This window comes from Homalodisca vitripennis, chromosome 2, assembly GCF_021130785.1.
Source record: "Homalodisca vitripennis isolate AUS2020 chromosome 2, UT_GWSS_2.1, whole genome shotgun sequence".
NCBI lineage: Eukaryota > Metazoa > Arthropoda > Insecta > Hemiptera > Cicadellidae > Homalodisca > Homalodisca vitripennis.
In genome coordinates this window covers 7921673-7940116 of record NC_060208.1, presented here as the reverse complement: position 1 = coordinate 7940116, position 18444 = coordinate 7921673, and the positions used below count along the sequence as shown (strand labels likewise).

General features: G+C 35.0%; 1 protein-coding gene across 1 annotated transcript; it reads right to left on the bottom strand.

Moving 5' to 3' along the window:
• Positions 1 to 610: 610 nt before the first annotated feature.
• Positions 611 to 17758, bottom strand: LOC124353500 (heat shock 70 kDa protein cognate 4). The gene is made up of 5 exons (XM_046803363.1): positions 17599 to 17758; positions 5042 to 5270; positions 3552 to 3700; positions 2609 to 2818; positions 611 to 2336 (listed from the first exon to the last, which is right to left on the bottom strand). Exons 2-5 carry the CDS (start codon positions 5244 to 5246, stop codon positions 945 to 947), a joined length of 1956 nt encoding a protein of 651 aa, XP_046659319.1. The 5' UTR covers positions 5247 to 5270; positions 17599 to 17758; the 3' UTR covers positions 611 to 944.
• Between the last annotated feature and the right edge of the window lie 686 nt (positions 17759 to 18444).

The window sequence follows — 18444 nt, the reverse complement described above, 5'->3', positions numbered from 1 at the left end:
GAAAAGGCTGTAAAATTTAATTTGATATACTAATGACTATTTTTAAGAGAAGAGCATCACAAAATAAATTAACTTTCTATATTTTTACATTCAGAATCACAAAGCCTTAACAACATAAACACAAGGTTTTTCTTTCTAAGTGTGTTGAAAACTGTTACAATGAAAGCAATTTCTTCATAAAATACAAAGTGAAACTGATATTGATTTTAGAAGTCATGTTATGCAAGATTCCAGCAACCATACAAATTCTATTGTAGGACAAATATACTGAATGTCCCTAAAACAATTCCAATTTATGCTGCAATCATGATGAATATTATTTACAATAAAAATAACAGTAATTGTTATTTTTCTTGGTAATTATAATTTCATACATTGATAAAGTGACTGTTACGAAGAGTAGGCAAACTGCTTTGCACACTATGTTGAAGTTTAGTTACAACTTATTACTTGGCAAATTCCTCTTGACTGAAGCAGACAATCTTGTCAGATAAAGATCCACTGATAAGATTAGGCTCCATAATGGCTGTTTTCAAATAAAAGCTGATAGTTGAGTAATTGGGTTAAGCCCAGCCATGAAGGGAACAAAGGGTATTATAGTAGACAAATAGCCCTTACAAAATGAAACTTTATTTGGAACAAGAGTTATCAACATGATGCTAATATACATACTCTGAAACTATACTGTATAGAAATAAAAAAAATTTCATTTGTGTTGAATTATTTTCATAAAGATGTAAAATGTTTCTTACATGCATACAATAAAAATAAATGTTAAAACTTGAAGTTCAACTTTTACACAGGTATAATAATACGCTACTTGAAATAAATGAGGAACATTATTTTTAAAACGAATGCATCAGAAGCAATTTGATTAGTTTCATTACGCTTTGGAATTGAAGAGCTTTCAAATGGTAAATGCTTTTTTTTAAAGTCTGAACTTATTAGTCGACTTCTTCGATGGTAGGACCGGCACCGCCGCCCGGGGCTGCTCCTGCACCACCGGCACCAGGCATGCCACCTGGCATACCACCCGGCATTCCGCCTGGTGCACCTCCTGCGCTCTGGTACAACTTGGTGATGATCGGGTTGCAGATACTCTCCAGTTCCTTCTGCTTGTGCTCGTATTCCTCCTTCTCGGCCAGCTGGTTGGCGTCGAGCCAGCGGATCACCTCGTTGCACTTGTCCATGATGGTGGTCTTATCAGTTGCTGAGATCTTGTCCTTTAACTTCTCATCCTCCATGGTGCTCTTCATGTTGAAGCAGTAGGATTCAAGGGCGTTCTTGGCAGCAATAACCGCCTTCTGCTTTTCATCTTCTGCCTTGTACTTCTCGGCATCGTTCACCATCCTCTCGATGTCCTCCTTGCTCAGACGTCCCTTATCGTTGGTAATTGTGATCTTGTTCTCTTTGCCAGTGGACTTCTCCACGGCGGTGACGTTCAAGATACCGTTAGCATCGATATCGAAGGTGACCTCGATCTGTGGTACGCCACGAGGTGCAGGTGGGATACCGGTAAGTTCGAATTTGCCCAGAAGGTTGTTGTCTTTGGTCATGGCTCTCTCACCCTCATACACCTGAATCAAGACTCCTGGCTGATTGTCGGAGTAAGTGGTGAATGTCTGTGTCTGCTTCGTGGGGATAGTTGTGTTCCTCTTGATCAGAACGGTCATCACTCCTCCGGCTGTCTCGATACCAAGAGACAGAGGTGTTACATCGAGCAGAAGCAAGTCCTGTACTTCCTCGGACTTATCTCCATGCAGAATGGCTGCCTGGACGGCTGCACCATACGCCACAGCCTCGTCAGGGTTGATGGACTTGTTGAGTTCCTTCCCGTTAAAGAAGTCCTGTAGCAGTTTCTGCACTTTGGGGATTCGAGTAGAGCCACCAACGAGTACAATGTCATGGATCTGCCCCTTGTCCATCTTGGCATCTCGAAGGGACTTCTCCACGGGTTCCATAGTGCTTCGGAAAAGGTCTGCATTCAACTCTTCGAATCGGGCTCGGGTGATGGATGTGTAGAAATCAATTCCCTCATAGAGTGAGTCGATCTCAATACTGGCTTGTGTGGATGAGGACAGGGTTCGCTTTGCTCGTTCACAGGCAGTCCTCAGACGACGGAGCGCCCTCTTGTTTTGTGTTAGGTCCTTCTTGTACTTCCTCTTGAACTCCTGGACGAAGTGGTTGACCATCCTGTTGTCAAAGTCCTCTCCACCCAAGTGAGTGTCACCAGCTGTTGACTTCACCTCGAAGATACCATCCTCGATGGTCAGGATGGATACGTCGAAAGTTCCACCTCCCAAATCGAAGATTAGGACATTGCGCTCACCTGACCCCTGGAACAAGAAAAAAGTTAATTGAATTTTTATTTTCTTGATTAGAAATTGTTATCTCTTATTTTCTTGATTAGAAACTGTTATCACTTATTTTTTTGATCATAAAGTGGAGCTAATACAAACTGAGCTCTATTTTAAAGAAATTGTCAAAGAAAATGGAAAACTGTGCCTAACGAATGAAAATGATTCTTCTCGTCACTTTAATCATGACGTAACATTTATCAATAGCAACTGAACAAGTTTTGAATTAGTTTAAAAATTTGACAGCTTACCTTCTTATCCAGGCCGTAGGCAATGGCGGCGGCAGTGGGCTCGTTGATGATACGGAGGACGTTGAGCCCAGCGATGGCTCCAGAGTCCTTTGTGGCTTGTCGCTGGGAGTCGTTGAAGTAGGCGGGAACTGTGATCACGGCATTGGTTACAGTCTTTCCTAAGTAAGCTTCTGCTGTTTCCTTCATCTTGGTCAGCACCATGGATGAAACCTGCAATAAACTATATAGTTAATAATTCATCATTTACAGTTTGCATATTTACAGCATTTACTTTTCTTAGAATACTTACATAAAAGTCTGAACCTTAAGTAATTGAATACAAATTATAACAAAAATGATGAGTACTTAGATGAAATACACTTGAAATTAATAAAAACAAACACAAAAATCTGAATTAATTAAGATAATCTAATTAGCACAATACCTGAAAACAATTATAGTGTTAGAAAACCTGCTTTAGGCTTGTAGATTGTATAGACCCAATATAATTTAGATTCCATTGCTATACATTTGATTAAGTTTTTGTTCTGTAATTTGTAATTCTACAGACACGTAATAAGCTACGTATTTAATTCTATAATAAAACTAAAAAAATTGAAGTAAATAAAATTATGAAGATGAATGGAGTGTAGTTATCTTTTGAAGTGTTCAAATGAATTGAGTTTTCTACCGAGGTCCCACAATCTCTATTTTAAACTGCACAGAGAAGTTTTAAGAATATATCTGATCTGTTGGTTAATTACAGTTACGTATTATCTCCATAAAATATTATCTCTTTCCTAAAATATGAACAATTGTATGGAAAACATTTCTTTTAGTACACTTATTGTTCAATTGTTGAGAAAATAGAGTTACTCCCCTTCCTTGTAGCTATTTAACCTTATTTTCTATTACAAAGTTATAATTGTTTGCACATAAGCATAAGACCACATGTGACACTCACCTCCTCAGGGTAGAATGTCTTAGCCTCGCCCTTGTATGCGACCCTGATCTTGGGCTTGCCACCGTCACTGATCACCTCGAAGGGCCAGTGTTTCATGTCGGCTTGGACGGTAGCATCTTCGAACTTACGTCCGATCAGTCTCTTGGCATCTGAAAAACAGCATTAAATTCAATTACAGAAATTTGAACAAACAGTTGCAATCTAACATCCTGCAAGAGTCAACAACCGTAGACTAAAAGCGAAATAGAAGGCTGTATGTTATTAGACATTTTTCATATAGTACATAATTGCAAAAAATAATTTAGTTTGACTCAAATAAAAATATCCAATTACAATTTAGTAAACATGTTTTAACCCTTCACGCGCTGTTGACAAATATAACCGCCAATATTTACTTTACTAAAAACGCTGTTGACAAAAATATTCGCTTTTAAACACTGAGGTTATTATTGGGAGTAAGTAGTTCCCAGTTTTGCTGGTGGAGTGCAGCAACTGCTGGAGCATAAATGCCTCAATAGAAAAACACAGTGATAGTTTTCCCCGCCTCCCGGTTTTTCTCCAAGCTGCGAAATGGCGGCGCACTACACATGCCACTGCCTGTTTTGCCAGACCCTAGCGCTACTGACAAACTAATTCGCCGGTTTAGTTCGTTCGCGGACTGCGAGTGGAACTGTCGTGCGTACATTGTCAAATTGGTTTTTGAAATATTGGGAAGATGTGTTGTGTGTACACGCAACGGTTTACGCAAGGAGACCATTTACGTGTGCGAGACATGCACCGCCCGGCTAAGGATTTAGACGTACCACATGTTTTTATCTTGAACACCGTGATGGCTAATTTTAGATCTTTTTATATCCATTATAGTTTTATTTTTAACTATAATATACATACTATACATATAATATACTATAATATGATATTATACACGATAGTAAAATTTCGTTCAACATTTCGTTAAATTTTGTGTATTTATATAGTTTTATAATTTAAATAAACTTATTAAAAAAAATTATACTTTTTTCGTTCCCAAAAGTCTTTTTATATGGTAACAAACTAAAAAAACAACATTAGCGTTGACTTTATATTAAAAAAAAAAAAATGTTAAGGTATATGTAGCGTTTGGGTATGGTGCGTCCCAAATTGCCGTAGCGCGGGAAGGGTTAAAACATTTTTGTGGAAAAATGTAAATTTTTATAAATTGTATTTTATTTCCGTTCTTTATTATTACTTTATCGTAACGGTGAGGATTAACATATAGACCTTGTTAACACATTTAGAGCTTGCTCCAAATAAACCAAATGAATTGTTGAACGAAACAATCTATACAATTTGTCATGTAATAAAAATGATATCAATGAAACTTGACAATTATTATTGTATTGGAAAGCTTTAAGTACATTATATTTTCAAATAATACGGCACTTTATAACATTTTCAAGAAATCGTAATACAGAATCCCTAGTAGGCTACTAAGACAACACGTAACTCACCAAAGATAGTGTTGTTGGGGTTCATGGCGACCTGGTTCTTGGCGGCATCACCAATAAGCCGTTCGGTGTCAGTGAAGGCTACGTAGCTGGGTGTTGTTCGGTTGCCCTGATCGTTGGCGATGATTTCCACCTTGCCGTGTTGGAACACTCCCACACACGAGTAGGTGGTCCCCAAATCAATACCGATTGCTGGTGCTTTTGCCATTTTTGTTTTCGATTAGGTTGAATTCTGCAATGAGACAAAAACTATTAAAATTCTATGAATTATTATCATAATTTAAAATATCAACTTTGATAACAAGGACATTTTACTCAACTGCAACTTAATGTTAGTATTTTTTAAACATTAGCGAATCTAAATAATGTAAGCTAAACAACCTCCGGTATCAATTTACAATAACGTGACCATGGAAAGGTATGTTCATTTTTTCCCCTGAAAACAATAGTGAAGAAAACATTCATCTGCAACGAAAATCAAAGGAGTTACGATTTTTCGAAATCCTCTGAAAACTGTTTTTGACAGTACCTCTGGCAACACTATCAATATTTGACAGTTTGGTATTACTCCGCGGATCTCTCAAATAAAGAAGGGACGCCATTTTGAACTATTTTGTTCCTCCGTGTCTATTCTTAACCTCCTAGTTCAGTAGTGATAATGGCACACCTTTGTGTTGGATGTTCATTAAGGTAAGTGATAAGTTACTGAAATGATGCTGACTAGTACGTTAATCCTGTCAACGATGCCTGCCCGCTGCGCACTGCTTGCTCTTTTAGAGAAAAAAAAAAAAAACTCGAGCTTGCAAAAGTCGAATCCTAGATCATGTGATGCCCCTGCTCCTTAACGCAATAATGCCCGAAAGGCATCAATATAATACAATAATACACTTTCCCCCCAGTTTATATGCACCTGTGATAATAATACTTGGCTATAGATGCCCAACCCATGAAAAAAGTCCATTTTCCATGGTCACGCTATTGTAAATAAATACCCAACCTCCTACTGAGGTTACAAAACTTGGCCTCATTACACTATATTATCTTAACCAAGTATGAACCTAGGGAATATTTGAGCCCCATGTGAAAACTATAAACACCTACAAGATTAATATCTGCATCATATGTGTGTGTGTGTTAAATATTAAACAAGTCACGGGGTTGTCATAATTGAAATAGGCATACGAACATCACACCTCATTATTGACCATGCAGACCAATGATTTCTCAAGGCCTCATAAATAAAACAAAGGTCAATTGTAATTTTCTCAGTTCCATTAGCTGAGTTGATGGAAACATCAATGCAAAATGACAATTCGTAAGTTCGTTTAATTTTACTAGTTGAACACTGTAAATCCATACCACAATTTTATCTTATATTATGATTGTAAATCAAGTAATCAAGTGTCAATCCCCTTTTCATATATTGCTATATTTGCAAAGTGAAATTGCAGGAACAGGAAAATGCATTATCAAATGTTCGGAATGCAAAAAGCAAGTTTCTTGTTCTATTACTGAACTAAGAAATTTGGTTAAGAATTACACGCAAGAAACACGATTCCTTCATACCCCACTTTTCATAATTTGTAAAGAAAATAAAAGCAAATTAAAAGCAAGCCTTAAACAAATGTCACAGATCTAACGATCTTACATAGGCAACGTCATATTTCATGGTGAGCACGACCTTCTATTGGATTTGGTATAATGTTTAGTCTCAACAAACCGCAAGTTAGCCTATTCAATGAGATCTTTGATAAACTAATTACAAAACTTAAATTTCAACTTTATATTTATTATTAATAGTAGCACAGTTTAGAAGATATATGATGGGGAGATAACAAATTGGTTTAGCCACTCTAATACTCCAATATCGAATTTATATCATAAATAGCCATATGTTCTTTCTAATCTGTCGTGCTAATTAACAATACCTAGAATTTCTGACATTTGCCATTATTGTTATACAAAAAAGTATAACTCTACATTTTGAAGATTGAACTCTACCCTATTTTCAGGTTGTAATAAAGATCCAATGTACCACAAAAAACCAGTACTGAACAGTTCTGTCCAACTTGCAAGGTATTTAGGAAAACCTTCATGTAATAGAACTGATAAATAACAATACAATATGGAACAACTAACAGCAATTGCAAAAAACTTTAGCACAGAACAAGCTTCAAAATTCATTGTTTTGCAGCGCTAAAACAATGAAGTATGTCTACTCAGTTAGGCAGGAGTTTTCCGCATCCTGAAGTAACGGGTTCCTCAGAAGAGGGAGCCTGCACATCATCACTGTAGACGTAACCTATACAGTACTGATCTGTCTCACAATAGTCACTTTTCTTTCATTGCCATGTCTAGGCATATAACATATAACCAGGTAAATGTGAATCAAGGTAAGTACTTCATGTTCAAAATAATGGGTATTTTAGAATTACTATTAAAATACCCATATCAAGTAGGTAAAACCTTTAAGAAATGTATGCAAATTCATTAGTTATTACAATGAACAAAAAATTTAGTTAAAATACACAGAAATTAGACCTGGATAAAAGACTACCAAATAAAATCAAATACATCTTTATTACATTATTGAAACTTTCATGCATATTATTAAAGAATGATGCATAAAATCCGAAATAAAAATCACGAAACTTTTATTTCATCATCTTCAGGGATACAAAACACGATTTCTACAAGGCCAATTCTTATTATTAAAGCAGCAACCATCCCGGCTCCCCAGATTTTTGTAGCAAATCTCGAGTTTGACAGTAACCCATCATCCAAAGGAACAAAACTTAGCATTGAAAGGGTTAAATATGTCTACTCAGTTAGGCAGGAGTTTTCCGCATCCTGAAGTAACGGGTTCCTCAGAAGAGGGAGCCTGCACATCATCACTGTAGACTGATCATGCCGTTTGCTCAGTTGGTGGACAAAACTAAGAAAATATGTACTAATGCATGTGATTTTTAATTCAAACGGCATTCAACAAATTAAATAAAATACTACAAATTTATCCCAAGAACGTCACCAACTTTACCTTGAGACAAATTTAGAGTCAATTTATTTAAGAGTTATTTCTAGTAAAGAATCATCATAACATGTGATTTTAGTTTACTTTGATTACTGTCACTGATCCACTCACAGACAATATAAAAAGACATTAATGCAATATATTGTTTTCTTAACTAATAATAACTACTATGCAAAATACTTTGAAGCAATAATTCAACTGGCTAAATAAATAAAATCACCATCACAAAAATAATTTTTTTTATTGTTTTATATTTCAAATAGGTGACCATTAAGAATTTAAATATCATTTTAAAAACAAAGACCACACAAACACATTGCTGGTTTTTTTTTAAAACAAACTATCCTTCTAGTAAAACCTATTGCAGAAGTTAGCTGTAATTTTAACCAGCCAATGGTGTCACTGACAGATAAAATTTATTTTAGGAAATGGAGCCAAGTGAAACACATGTCCAACACATGCGTGAAGACAAGAGCCAATTATTATTTATATCTTCAGACTGTCCTAAAGTTTAATCCACTGCACTAATAGCCTAAGCCATTTGGCACAAGTTGATTAAGGTTGAATACTTGCATATACAATTTGCACATATTCTAGCCTGGTAAGAATTTAAGCTATGTGCTGATGTCTAATCATAATTCTAGATGTGTTCCGAGTATTTTAGCTAAACTACAAGAGATATTCCTATTTGGGAGATATATGGAAACAGATAAAACTTTGACAACTGAACAAACCTGTTCAACAATCCAAGTACTTTCCTCATCTTGACCTGAGTTGTCAGCTAGTTAGTGTCATCAAATGTGCATAGAGCTGACTGACTACTATATGATTAAGTTTTACTGTATTTTTAGAAGATTTTTAAAAATATATTTGTTTATAAAAATGAACCCTTATTAGACCACAACGCAATAAGTAAATAATTACAAATGCTTAAAAATAACAATATGTCCTGTGATAAAGGGCTACATCTACTTAAGAATGCTAGAAGTTAACTACAGTGCAGACTCCCACAGCAACCGAACCATCTGAGGTAAAATTTTTAGTTATTCCGCCTCAATTCTGCAACACTGTATAATAAAGAAATTTTTTTACATTTGACCCCAAATTTTATGCAATTTTCAGAAATTCGTAGTTTGTAAGTTAGCAACAACACAATTTAGACCGCAAATTACGTAGACCTAATATCCAATTACAATTTAAAATTAAATTGCTACAATCAGCGTTTGGCACACCTATATACTGGACATCTAAAAATGTTAATAATTAGAATATTTTTATTTGGGGCTATAAATGTACTTCAGTATGAAAACACTCTCAGAACTAATTTTTGACATCAGTGGTATCAGTCGGCAATTCCTATCGTAACGTATTCATCATTAAGTGTTTTCTAATCATTTAATCATATAAACATTTTATTGTAAGATACATGGTCGCAACACTTCTTTTACTAGAACCTATAACACCTACCGTGTTAATATTTGAAACATATGAGCAATAACTATTAACCAGCGTTTCAATGCAGTACTGTTATAGGTTACTGCTGAATTTATTTGCCGCACGTATATCCTGGTTTGTCACATCAGGTCGTAGCTAAAAATTGAGTTCACATTGTGATCGCAATCATTCTATGAAACTTTATAATGCTGATGCCTAACTGACAAGTATCTACAAATCTAAAATTGACAACGTCAAATCATTACAACTAATTCCTGCCATACACACAATAAAACAAACTCGCAGTAAAATTACAAAAAAAGCAACTGAAAAAAAAAAAAAAAAAACTAATGTTACGTTTCTAACACCTAGGTAAAACTTCACCATTTATTTTCATGAAAGTTCCTTAGTTGGCCGTTAAAGAGTGTAGTAGCAACTTAACAGCTTAATGACAAAACAACTGAGCTTGCATTCGAAAAAGACCGAAACGCTTTTTAAAAAGGGCCTAGAGAACTTGTAAAAAAAACCTGATGTTTTTAATATTGCTAAAGACACTAGAAGTTGAATGGGCTAATACTAATGCCTCCAGTCATCAGCACAAGGTAGCTCCGAAAGTTATTAGAAATTGGTTAAAACCTTAAAATATGTGTAGCTGTTAAGTCGAATGATGTAACAAGAATGTTACAGCATCAATAGAAACAGCGTTAATGTCCACAGAATTGAACGCCTGGAACTGAACCATCAGTACAGGAGCTGGTCTGTGGGTTTCATTGATAGAGCAACACTACACATATTGTCCATAGATAAAACACAGTTATAGAAGTTTATTGTCACACTCACAAACACAACTTGAATATAAAATGGCTAATGGAGACGACAAAACACAAAGAACATTTTTATTTGAAATGTACAATGCAGTATTTTCGGTACTTTGGGATTATACCGACCACACCCAGACATGAATCGTTATTTGACATTTTGCTTCTACTGATTACTAGATTAGCGTAGAACAATATTTCGTCAATATAAAACAAGAATTGTCTTATCGCAAACCCCTCCCCACCCTCAGACAGAGGTCAAAGTCGAGCGGTCTAGTAGATAACGTGATTGCAGAGTCTCGCCGCCCGTTCAGCTGGTGCGTCGCTTTGTTATAAAACCGTGTTTTACCTCTACATTTCTCCAAACACAAAATTCAACAAAAACAAACATTACCAAACTAAAACTAAACTCTTTATTGAAAAAACACTCAAAACTTGTTTTTATTCTTGATCACACTCCGCCACCCAAAATGCGAGCGCGCTGATGTCGGCGAAAGAAAAACATCCCGAGATAGTACCTATCAGTAAAATATCAAATTCTAGAGGGGCTGATCAGAAATATAAATTGAATTGTAATGGAAAGGCAATTATGTACCGTGCAAATCATGTGATGCCGCGCCCTGCCCTAATCGGGATTCTCGAGAAAGATAAGATAACAGCGACAACAATACCGATCACAATACCTGGAAATGTTTGTAATTTTGTAATTAAACAGTTGTTTTGTCGTTCTATCATGTTTGTTTCTATAAATTTATATTTTTGTGTTCTTCATACTGGTGTGGTCGGTATAATCCCAAAGTACCGTATTTTCTATATTAGGTATATTTTAGACTGTAATTTAAAGACAAATTCTCACTTAAAAATTATAAAAAATCTTTTGAGATACAAATTTAATGTGTACTGTAGCTGTTAAGTCGAATGATGTAACAAGAATGATACAACATCAATAGAAACAGCGTTAATGTCCACAGAATTGAACGCCTGCAACTGAACATATCAGTACAGGAGCTGGTCTGTGGGTTACATTGACAAATGTAACAAAACTATTCCTCCACACTCACACATAATTGTGACATTTGTAAGTTGTAAAATACTAATACAATGGATACAAACTTGTTTCACTAAAAAAATAGGCCTATTTACTATTTAAATAGGTTTAATGTTAATGACATTAGAATTCACAAAGGAGATTTTACTGTCGTTCACTCAAGGATTTAAAATTTACCTCATAAACTTCTTTGAAAACACTTTCAGAAGCAAATTTAACATCAGTTTTGTCAGTCGGCAATTCCTATCTAATAACGTCTTCATCATCAAGCGTTTTCAAATCATTATTAATGTAGAACATTAAACAAAGCCAGCTTTCACTCATATTTTAAGCGTGATCATTAAAAATAAAATATTTGTAAAGCACCTTTTAGGCTGTTGTCCAGTGCGTCAAAAAGTGTACACAAAATATTTAGTGATCAAATAAGATATGAGCTTGCATGAAACGTATTGTAGGCCAGGTTAAGAACCAAAGTTTTTACTGAACTATTGACTATTGACATCTAACAGATTTTAGTTTCAATTTCTGTTCAGTTGTGGCATTGTAAAAATCACATCTGCGTACAATACATATCTGGATAATAGTAGTATCTAGCACCAATACTTGTATATATGTAGTACTAGCGGACCCGGTGCGCTTCGCTGCGCATTTCAATAAGTTTCCCGCGGCTTCGCACGCAATTTCCCGTTGAAAACAGTACACTATATTCACTTATTCATTTTTCTATCACATTCTAAACATTGCTGAGATAATTGATAGTCGTTCCTTCATGAGCTTCTTGGGCGCATTATGAAGGTAGTACCACCTGATACTTCTGTCAAAAAAAAACAACTAAGGTTGATTTTATAACATTCTTTATATTTGTAGCCAAAAGATAGTAATTATGATTATCTGCATTGCTCTTCTGATCAAGCATGAGCATGGTTTTATATTAAATAAATATTGCAGTTAAAAGGTGAATTTTTACGTCAAATTTGAAATTGTATTATCTGGATAGTAAATGTAAAGTCTATGTTTAACAGTGATTGCAGAAACAGTTTAAAAACAAAATTTGTCGTTTCTCTTAAGCTTACTCTATGCTTTAAAACTATAAAGTGTAGTAATTAACCCTTTAAGCGTCATGAAAAATTAGACCTGATCTTTGATAAAGTTACAATTTTTTTAAATTTCCAATGTGTAAAAGTTAAATTTATTTTCGTTTCTGTAATAGAGTTAATATAACGAGTAATTTAAATAAAATTTGTTTAGGCCTTTTTAGATTACCTAGGATAATTTTTAACTTTTGGAAATATCGTAGAATAGCAGTGTAGTTGTCACTAATATTTTTATAATTTATTCAGTAAGTATGGGAATGAAACACAGTTTTATAGATATATGATAACCGTATACTAGCAATAAAACAGAAAATAAAATTAGAAAAAGTACAAAAGTAGACAAAGAGTGTTTATTTGGTGGCGGGCTGTCACAACTGACATTCCGCGCGTCTCCCGCAAGCCACGTTTATCGCGTGGACTTTGAAACCTTCTTATCGCTCGGCAACCTGTGTAGGACAGCCTTGCAGGGCTTGAATATTGTTTCTTGCTTTGTGATAACATCCTTTTGACCGTAGTAAAATATTAAAAAGTTTGGGTTTGACGTTGACCAAGTAATTGCTTTACCAAATCTTCAAATCCGAATCGTCTGGATTCGCCATTCACACGAATACTCACTAACCGAATCGTAAAAAACACTAAATAAATACTGGAAACTTGCTGTATTTAATATGAATAATTTACTTTAAAAAGAATAAGACACAACAGAAAATTAGCGGATAACCGAAAATACATATGCGTGTACCGACGCTTCTCACTAACAACAACTGGCTAGATGCCTTGACGGGAGCTCCCGTCAATGACTTTGTGAAAGGCGCGGAGCCACGCCCGCTAGACAGTGTTTGGCCAATTAGAAGCAACTGCCACTCCCATTGTAACAGAATTCGAGGCAGGGCAACCCGTCTGTATGTCGCATGACTACTAGAACCATCTAGCAGCAAAATATTCAACTAACATAGCAGTAAGAAAATAAAGAATGCAAAAACGCGGATCCACGGCAATAACGTTTTGAGCTTGTAGTGGCCCCCTCCGCGGATCCGCGTCCAATAACGCTGGAAAGGTTTAAATTATATATAAATATATTTTTTTGTCGCATTATATATATGTTTACAAAGAAACAGCTGATTAAAAATTTGAAAAGACTCTTTCACTTAATAACATATGTTTGCTGCAATGCATTTCTTACGGGTATTTCTGTAACCAGTGGGGCGGAATCCTGAATCGGGAAAGGGATAAAAAGTATCCTATAACCTTCTACAGATCAAGACGAACAAATTAAAAAAAAAATTAGGCGAATCCGTCCAGCCGTTTGTGAGTGATGCTGATACACACGAAGTTTCATTTTTATATATATAGATAATTGACGCACATGTCTGATACTGGCCAAATACACACTCGAGTGATTATACTTGTATATATGTAGTATAATTGACGCACATGTCTGATACTGGCCAAATACACACTCGAGTGATTACAACGAAGCACAGTCCAAATTCATCAAAATGAAGTGACTTGGGTTATAAGTACCATTTCACAAGCAACATTTTATTAGAAATCTGTTAAAACCGCAAATTACATGTAGCTGTTAAGTCAAATGATGCAACAAGAATGTCAGCACCAATACCAATATACACCTATAAACAGCATTTATGTCCACAGAATTGAACGCCTGGCACTGAACAATCAGCACAGGAGCTGGTCTGTGGGTTCACTTTCGGTTGCGAACGATAAGAGGCCATACTAAAATCAAGTAAATATAGATTAGAATGGTGTAAATGCTGTCAGGCATATGCACCCTGCAAAGTATTTTAAGTACTACACATATGTGTCTAGTATTTGATTATTGGCCACTAGATGTGGGAAATACTGTTATTTATCTTTAATTTATAATAAAGTAACGTGTTGAGGTATTATTCCAGTAACATGTTACTAGAAATACATTACTAAGTTACAAGTAAAGTGAAACTAAATCTTCTGGGTCTATTTACACATAGGACTAATAAAGTTATAACGGGTCATTTCAAATTTTCACTATACGTAATATACCTAAATGTAGAAAGTTTAAGTTGACATTTATGAGCACTCATGTATGAGCTTGAATTTAGGTAACATTTCTCAGGATATTTTAATTTTATGCTAGAAGTGCGGAGTGGCTTTTCCCGAAGAAGGGACATTTCCGACCAGTCCTTTCCCAACCTCAAAACACGTCCCAAATCATTCAATGTAATCAATCGATTTTTTGCTTCAAAGATTTCTTTATATATTACCATCTTGTGCATCTGTCGTAAAATGGTGTTTACCGTGAATAAATATATACAGTAATCTGTTCAGTTATTGTAGTATCTTTACTTTTGAAGCATATTTTCAACTTAACTCCCTTGGTATCAGATCCAGTAATATTATCAGAATCAATACATCACTAATAAATTTCCAGGACCATCCGAAGAATACGAACATAATGAACATTATCAATTACAAAACTAAATATACAAAAGGCTATATGGTTCAAGTCACAAAGTGTACCGTTAGATTGCAATCATATACTATGAAGCAACACAGCATAAGATTCCAACAATTCAAATTGTCTGAGTGACCATCATATGTGCGAGTTGTTCAGATGACTTAATTGGAGAAATAATGGGATTTCCACTAGCCATTATCTAACAAATGCTGCTCTGATAACAATATTCATTCGGTCAAGGTTTGGATATGACTGATAACAAAACCTAACCTCCATTTCACAGTTTTAACCTTTTTAATCTGAAGACTATTCGGATCATGTGACAGGGGCAATTAGACCAAGATCAGTTGGTTGACTTGACCTGTATCAAGTATTGCTGGGTGTACGAGTGACAAAGTAGAACTAATCAAGATAAAACTCCACTACACTAGTGGAGATAACATTGGGGGATCTTTAAGACGGGGCTCACAAATGCATCATCGATCAGTCACACTATATTAACCCATTGCGGATCGTATTGTTTTGGCGCGCGGGCACGAATTAATTTACGGTCAGCGGCTGCACGAACAGCAATGTTGCACCACAGTATCGCTCGCTATCGTACACTAGAAAATTCGGCTGTGAAGGTATTTGTTCAGATGGAACATGGGCCTGCTGGGTATCCGTGATGTAGGAACGATAACACGCGAGCAAGGTTCCGGGGTGACAGGGATGATGTCTGAATCATAGTCTAAATAAAGCGGCTCGGGCGAAGCGATTACAACATCCGGGCCATTGTCTAGACTAAACCCGCCAACATGTACGTCTGCGTCTTTTCGTTGTGTCATTAACCTCAAAAGTATTATAATAACAACTGAAGAAAACACCCAATCAGAAGCGCTAAAAAGCAGAGAGTAAACTCATATGAATGATTTTTAAACTTCGACATACAACTGCGATCTGTAGGATATTTATAAAACTTTTTAAAACTCTAAACGTAGACCGTTGTTAAATACTCTTAGTTGACAGTGAAGACGATCGCCCGATCTATCAGACATTAAAAGAACTATTTGGAGGGAAATTTAAAAGCAGACCGCTTTTGCAACCTGAGCTCGTCAGTGATCCGCAATGGGTTAACAACATGCTGCCCACATGATGTTGCAATTCAACAACATCACTCCATATGCATCATCGATCAGTCACACTATATTAACAACATGCTGTCCACATGGTGTTGCAATTCAACAACATCACTCCATATGCATCATTTATCTTTATTCAGTTTTCAAGAATAACGTTTTATAAAAAGTGATATATATTTCAGTAACAAAATATGATAGCATTGATTAACAATTAGTAGATAGGGACAGAGTTGTCGCCTCGCCCCGACATTGCTTCCTTTCAATAGACAGAAAACAAAACCATAACCATTTAAAAAATTAATGTCATAATGGCAAGACATTTTTTCATAGTAATTCAAATTGCACAATGTTTTAAAATGATTACAAGAAAATTAACTTGCTCCTTTAAATCCAAAGTATCCTCCTGTTTGTAGTAAGGCGATGGAAACTAGAATAAAATGTAGAAATCAAATAGTGTTTTACTCAAGAAAAATCAACGATTGGCTGTTGCTAAACAAAGTTAAAAACTTTTTATCTAATCTGAAACAAATAGCCTATATTTTCTTTACACAGAAAGTAAAGCTTTACTATAAAACAATTTTAAAAGCCTAGCCTAAAACCTAACTCAACATTATTGCTCAAAATCAAATGTAAAGTTGTATTAGGTTACAGACTAATGCAGCAAGAACAATGATGTACATGTGTTCCTTGTTTCACAAGGAGTCGCGCCAGGTTTAGCCTATCTGTGAGAATAAAAAAAGGTAAGTAAATGTTATAGTTTCATTTGTTAACATTTTACAAGTTTTTTTTCAAATTTATAACCAGTAGAAATATATTGTTATTTGAAATACCTTTTACATCATTTTGGTCTGACACTGACCAGTAGCCTATTTTTTTAGATAGTCATGATTATTGGTGGCCACTCATACTGCCTGCAGCCATTTTAATATATATATATATATTTTTGTTTGCTTCTTTAAGGCAGCACTAGTGTGATATTTAGTCTATTGTCCATTAGTTCTCCTCATGGTGGATGTAACATGGTGGTAACAGGAGAGAAGCATTACTTTATTATACTGAACATGACCCTTTGTGAAAATTCTCATAGCCTAGGCATAACTCTGAAAGTAAAGATTATATTAGTATCAAATGCAATGCAGGATTTGCTAAGCTCTTGTCAAAAGTGAACAGAACAGAGAACTACTTGGAGACCATTGTCAATGGCTCACATCATGTAACCTTAAGATTGTCCGTTGTCAAGGATATCTTGTACCTAATAGGGACTTCTTCCTTATACCCTATCAATGCAGTTAGGAAATGTGCGAGAATTGTAATTACTTTACAGTTTGTGATTTCAACTCATTAAAAATGATGGTAAAATAATAATGCATTAATTTATTAAAGATAGATGTCTGAATAATAGAATTTTAAACTATGAAATGCAGCACGTGCATGATTATTCAGCAGCGACCTACTCGTAGATAATCGATGATTCATGAAATTGTGAAATGTATAGTAGAAAATTAAGTGATGAACAAAACTATAATTGAATTATTCTAAGTAGAAAACACACTTACCAAATATTAGAGTGTGTCTTAGTAACGTCGGAAGGTCTCGTTTCTTGTAATGTTTTCCTGTTCCACTCCGGGCGGCGGTTCTTAATGGAATGTCTTCTTTCCGTTACGAGAACTCAACAAAATGGCGATGACGATGCGGACAAAGAAAGAGGAAGACGTCCAACAGGAAATGGGGGTTTCTGGGTAATATGAGCAAGAACTTACTAGAACATTCCCAACCAAAGCCGTTTAGACGAAATATTCCATTAGTATTTTGCTATTCCATATACCAACAAGAACAATTACAGCATAAATACAGATGAAAAATAGTCAACACATTAGTATATTTTTCATTAAATTCTAGAAGTTCTTTTCTTATTGGAACTTGTATAAAAAAGAACCAAAGTAATCTAGTAAATAACGAACATGGGCCTTTTCAAAAATCACCGTTACTTTATGTGATCTAACTAAATATTAACTTTGTTTTTTATATATACATAGACATACTTTCCTGTAATAGAATATTATCTCGTGTTTTTAATAAGATATGTTTTTATTTAGTACAAAATTGTTAATATTATTATTGAAACCACTTTTATTCAGATATGTGGGTCTGATGGTGAGTCCCTGAGCAAGAAAAACCTCACGGAAATAAAACGTATATTATTGGAGTGTTTTTTTTTTTTTTTATTTAATTTTTTCATTATTACATTTTCTAATTCCCTTATTACAATTAAATCCAACGATTAACGTTGTTATAAATATTAATGTAAATAACAATAACTAAAATAAATGTAAATTATATAATGTAAATAACTAAAGCTACGCTTCGCTCTTAACTGGAATACTGCTTCGTCTTTGGCCTTT

Coding starts and splice junctions, on each gene's coding strand:
- LOC124353500 (XM_046803363.1), bottom strand. CDS start 5,246: ATGGCAAAAGCACCAGCAATCGGTATTGATTTGGGGACCACCTACTCG. Junction 3,701..5,041: donor CCCCAACAACACTATCTTTG/GTGAGTTACGTG, acceptor GCTGTTTTTCAG/ATGCCAAGAGACTGATCGGA. Junction 2,819..3,551: donor AGACATTCTACCCTGAGGAG/GTGAGTGTCACA, acceptor AGTTTATTGCAG/GTTTCATCCATGGTGCTGAC.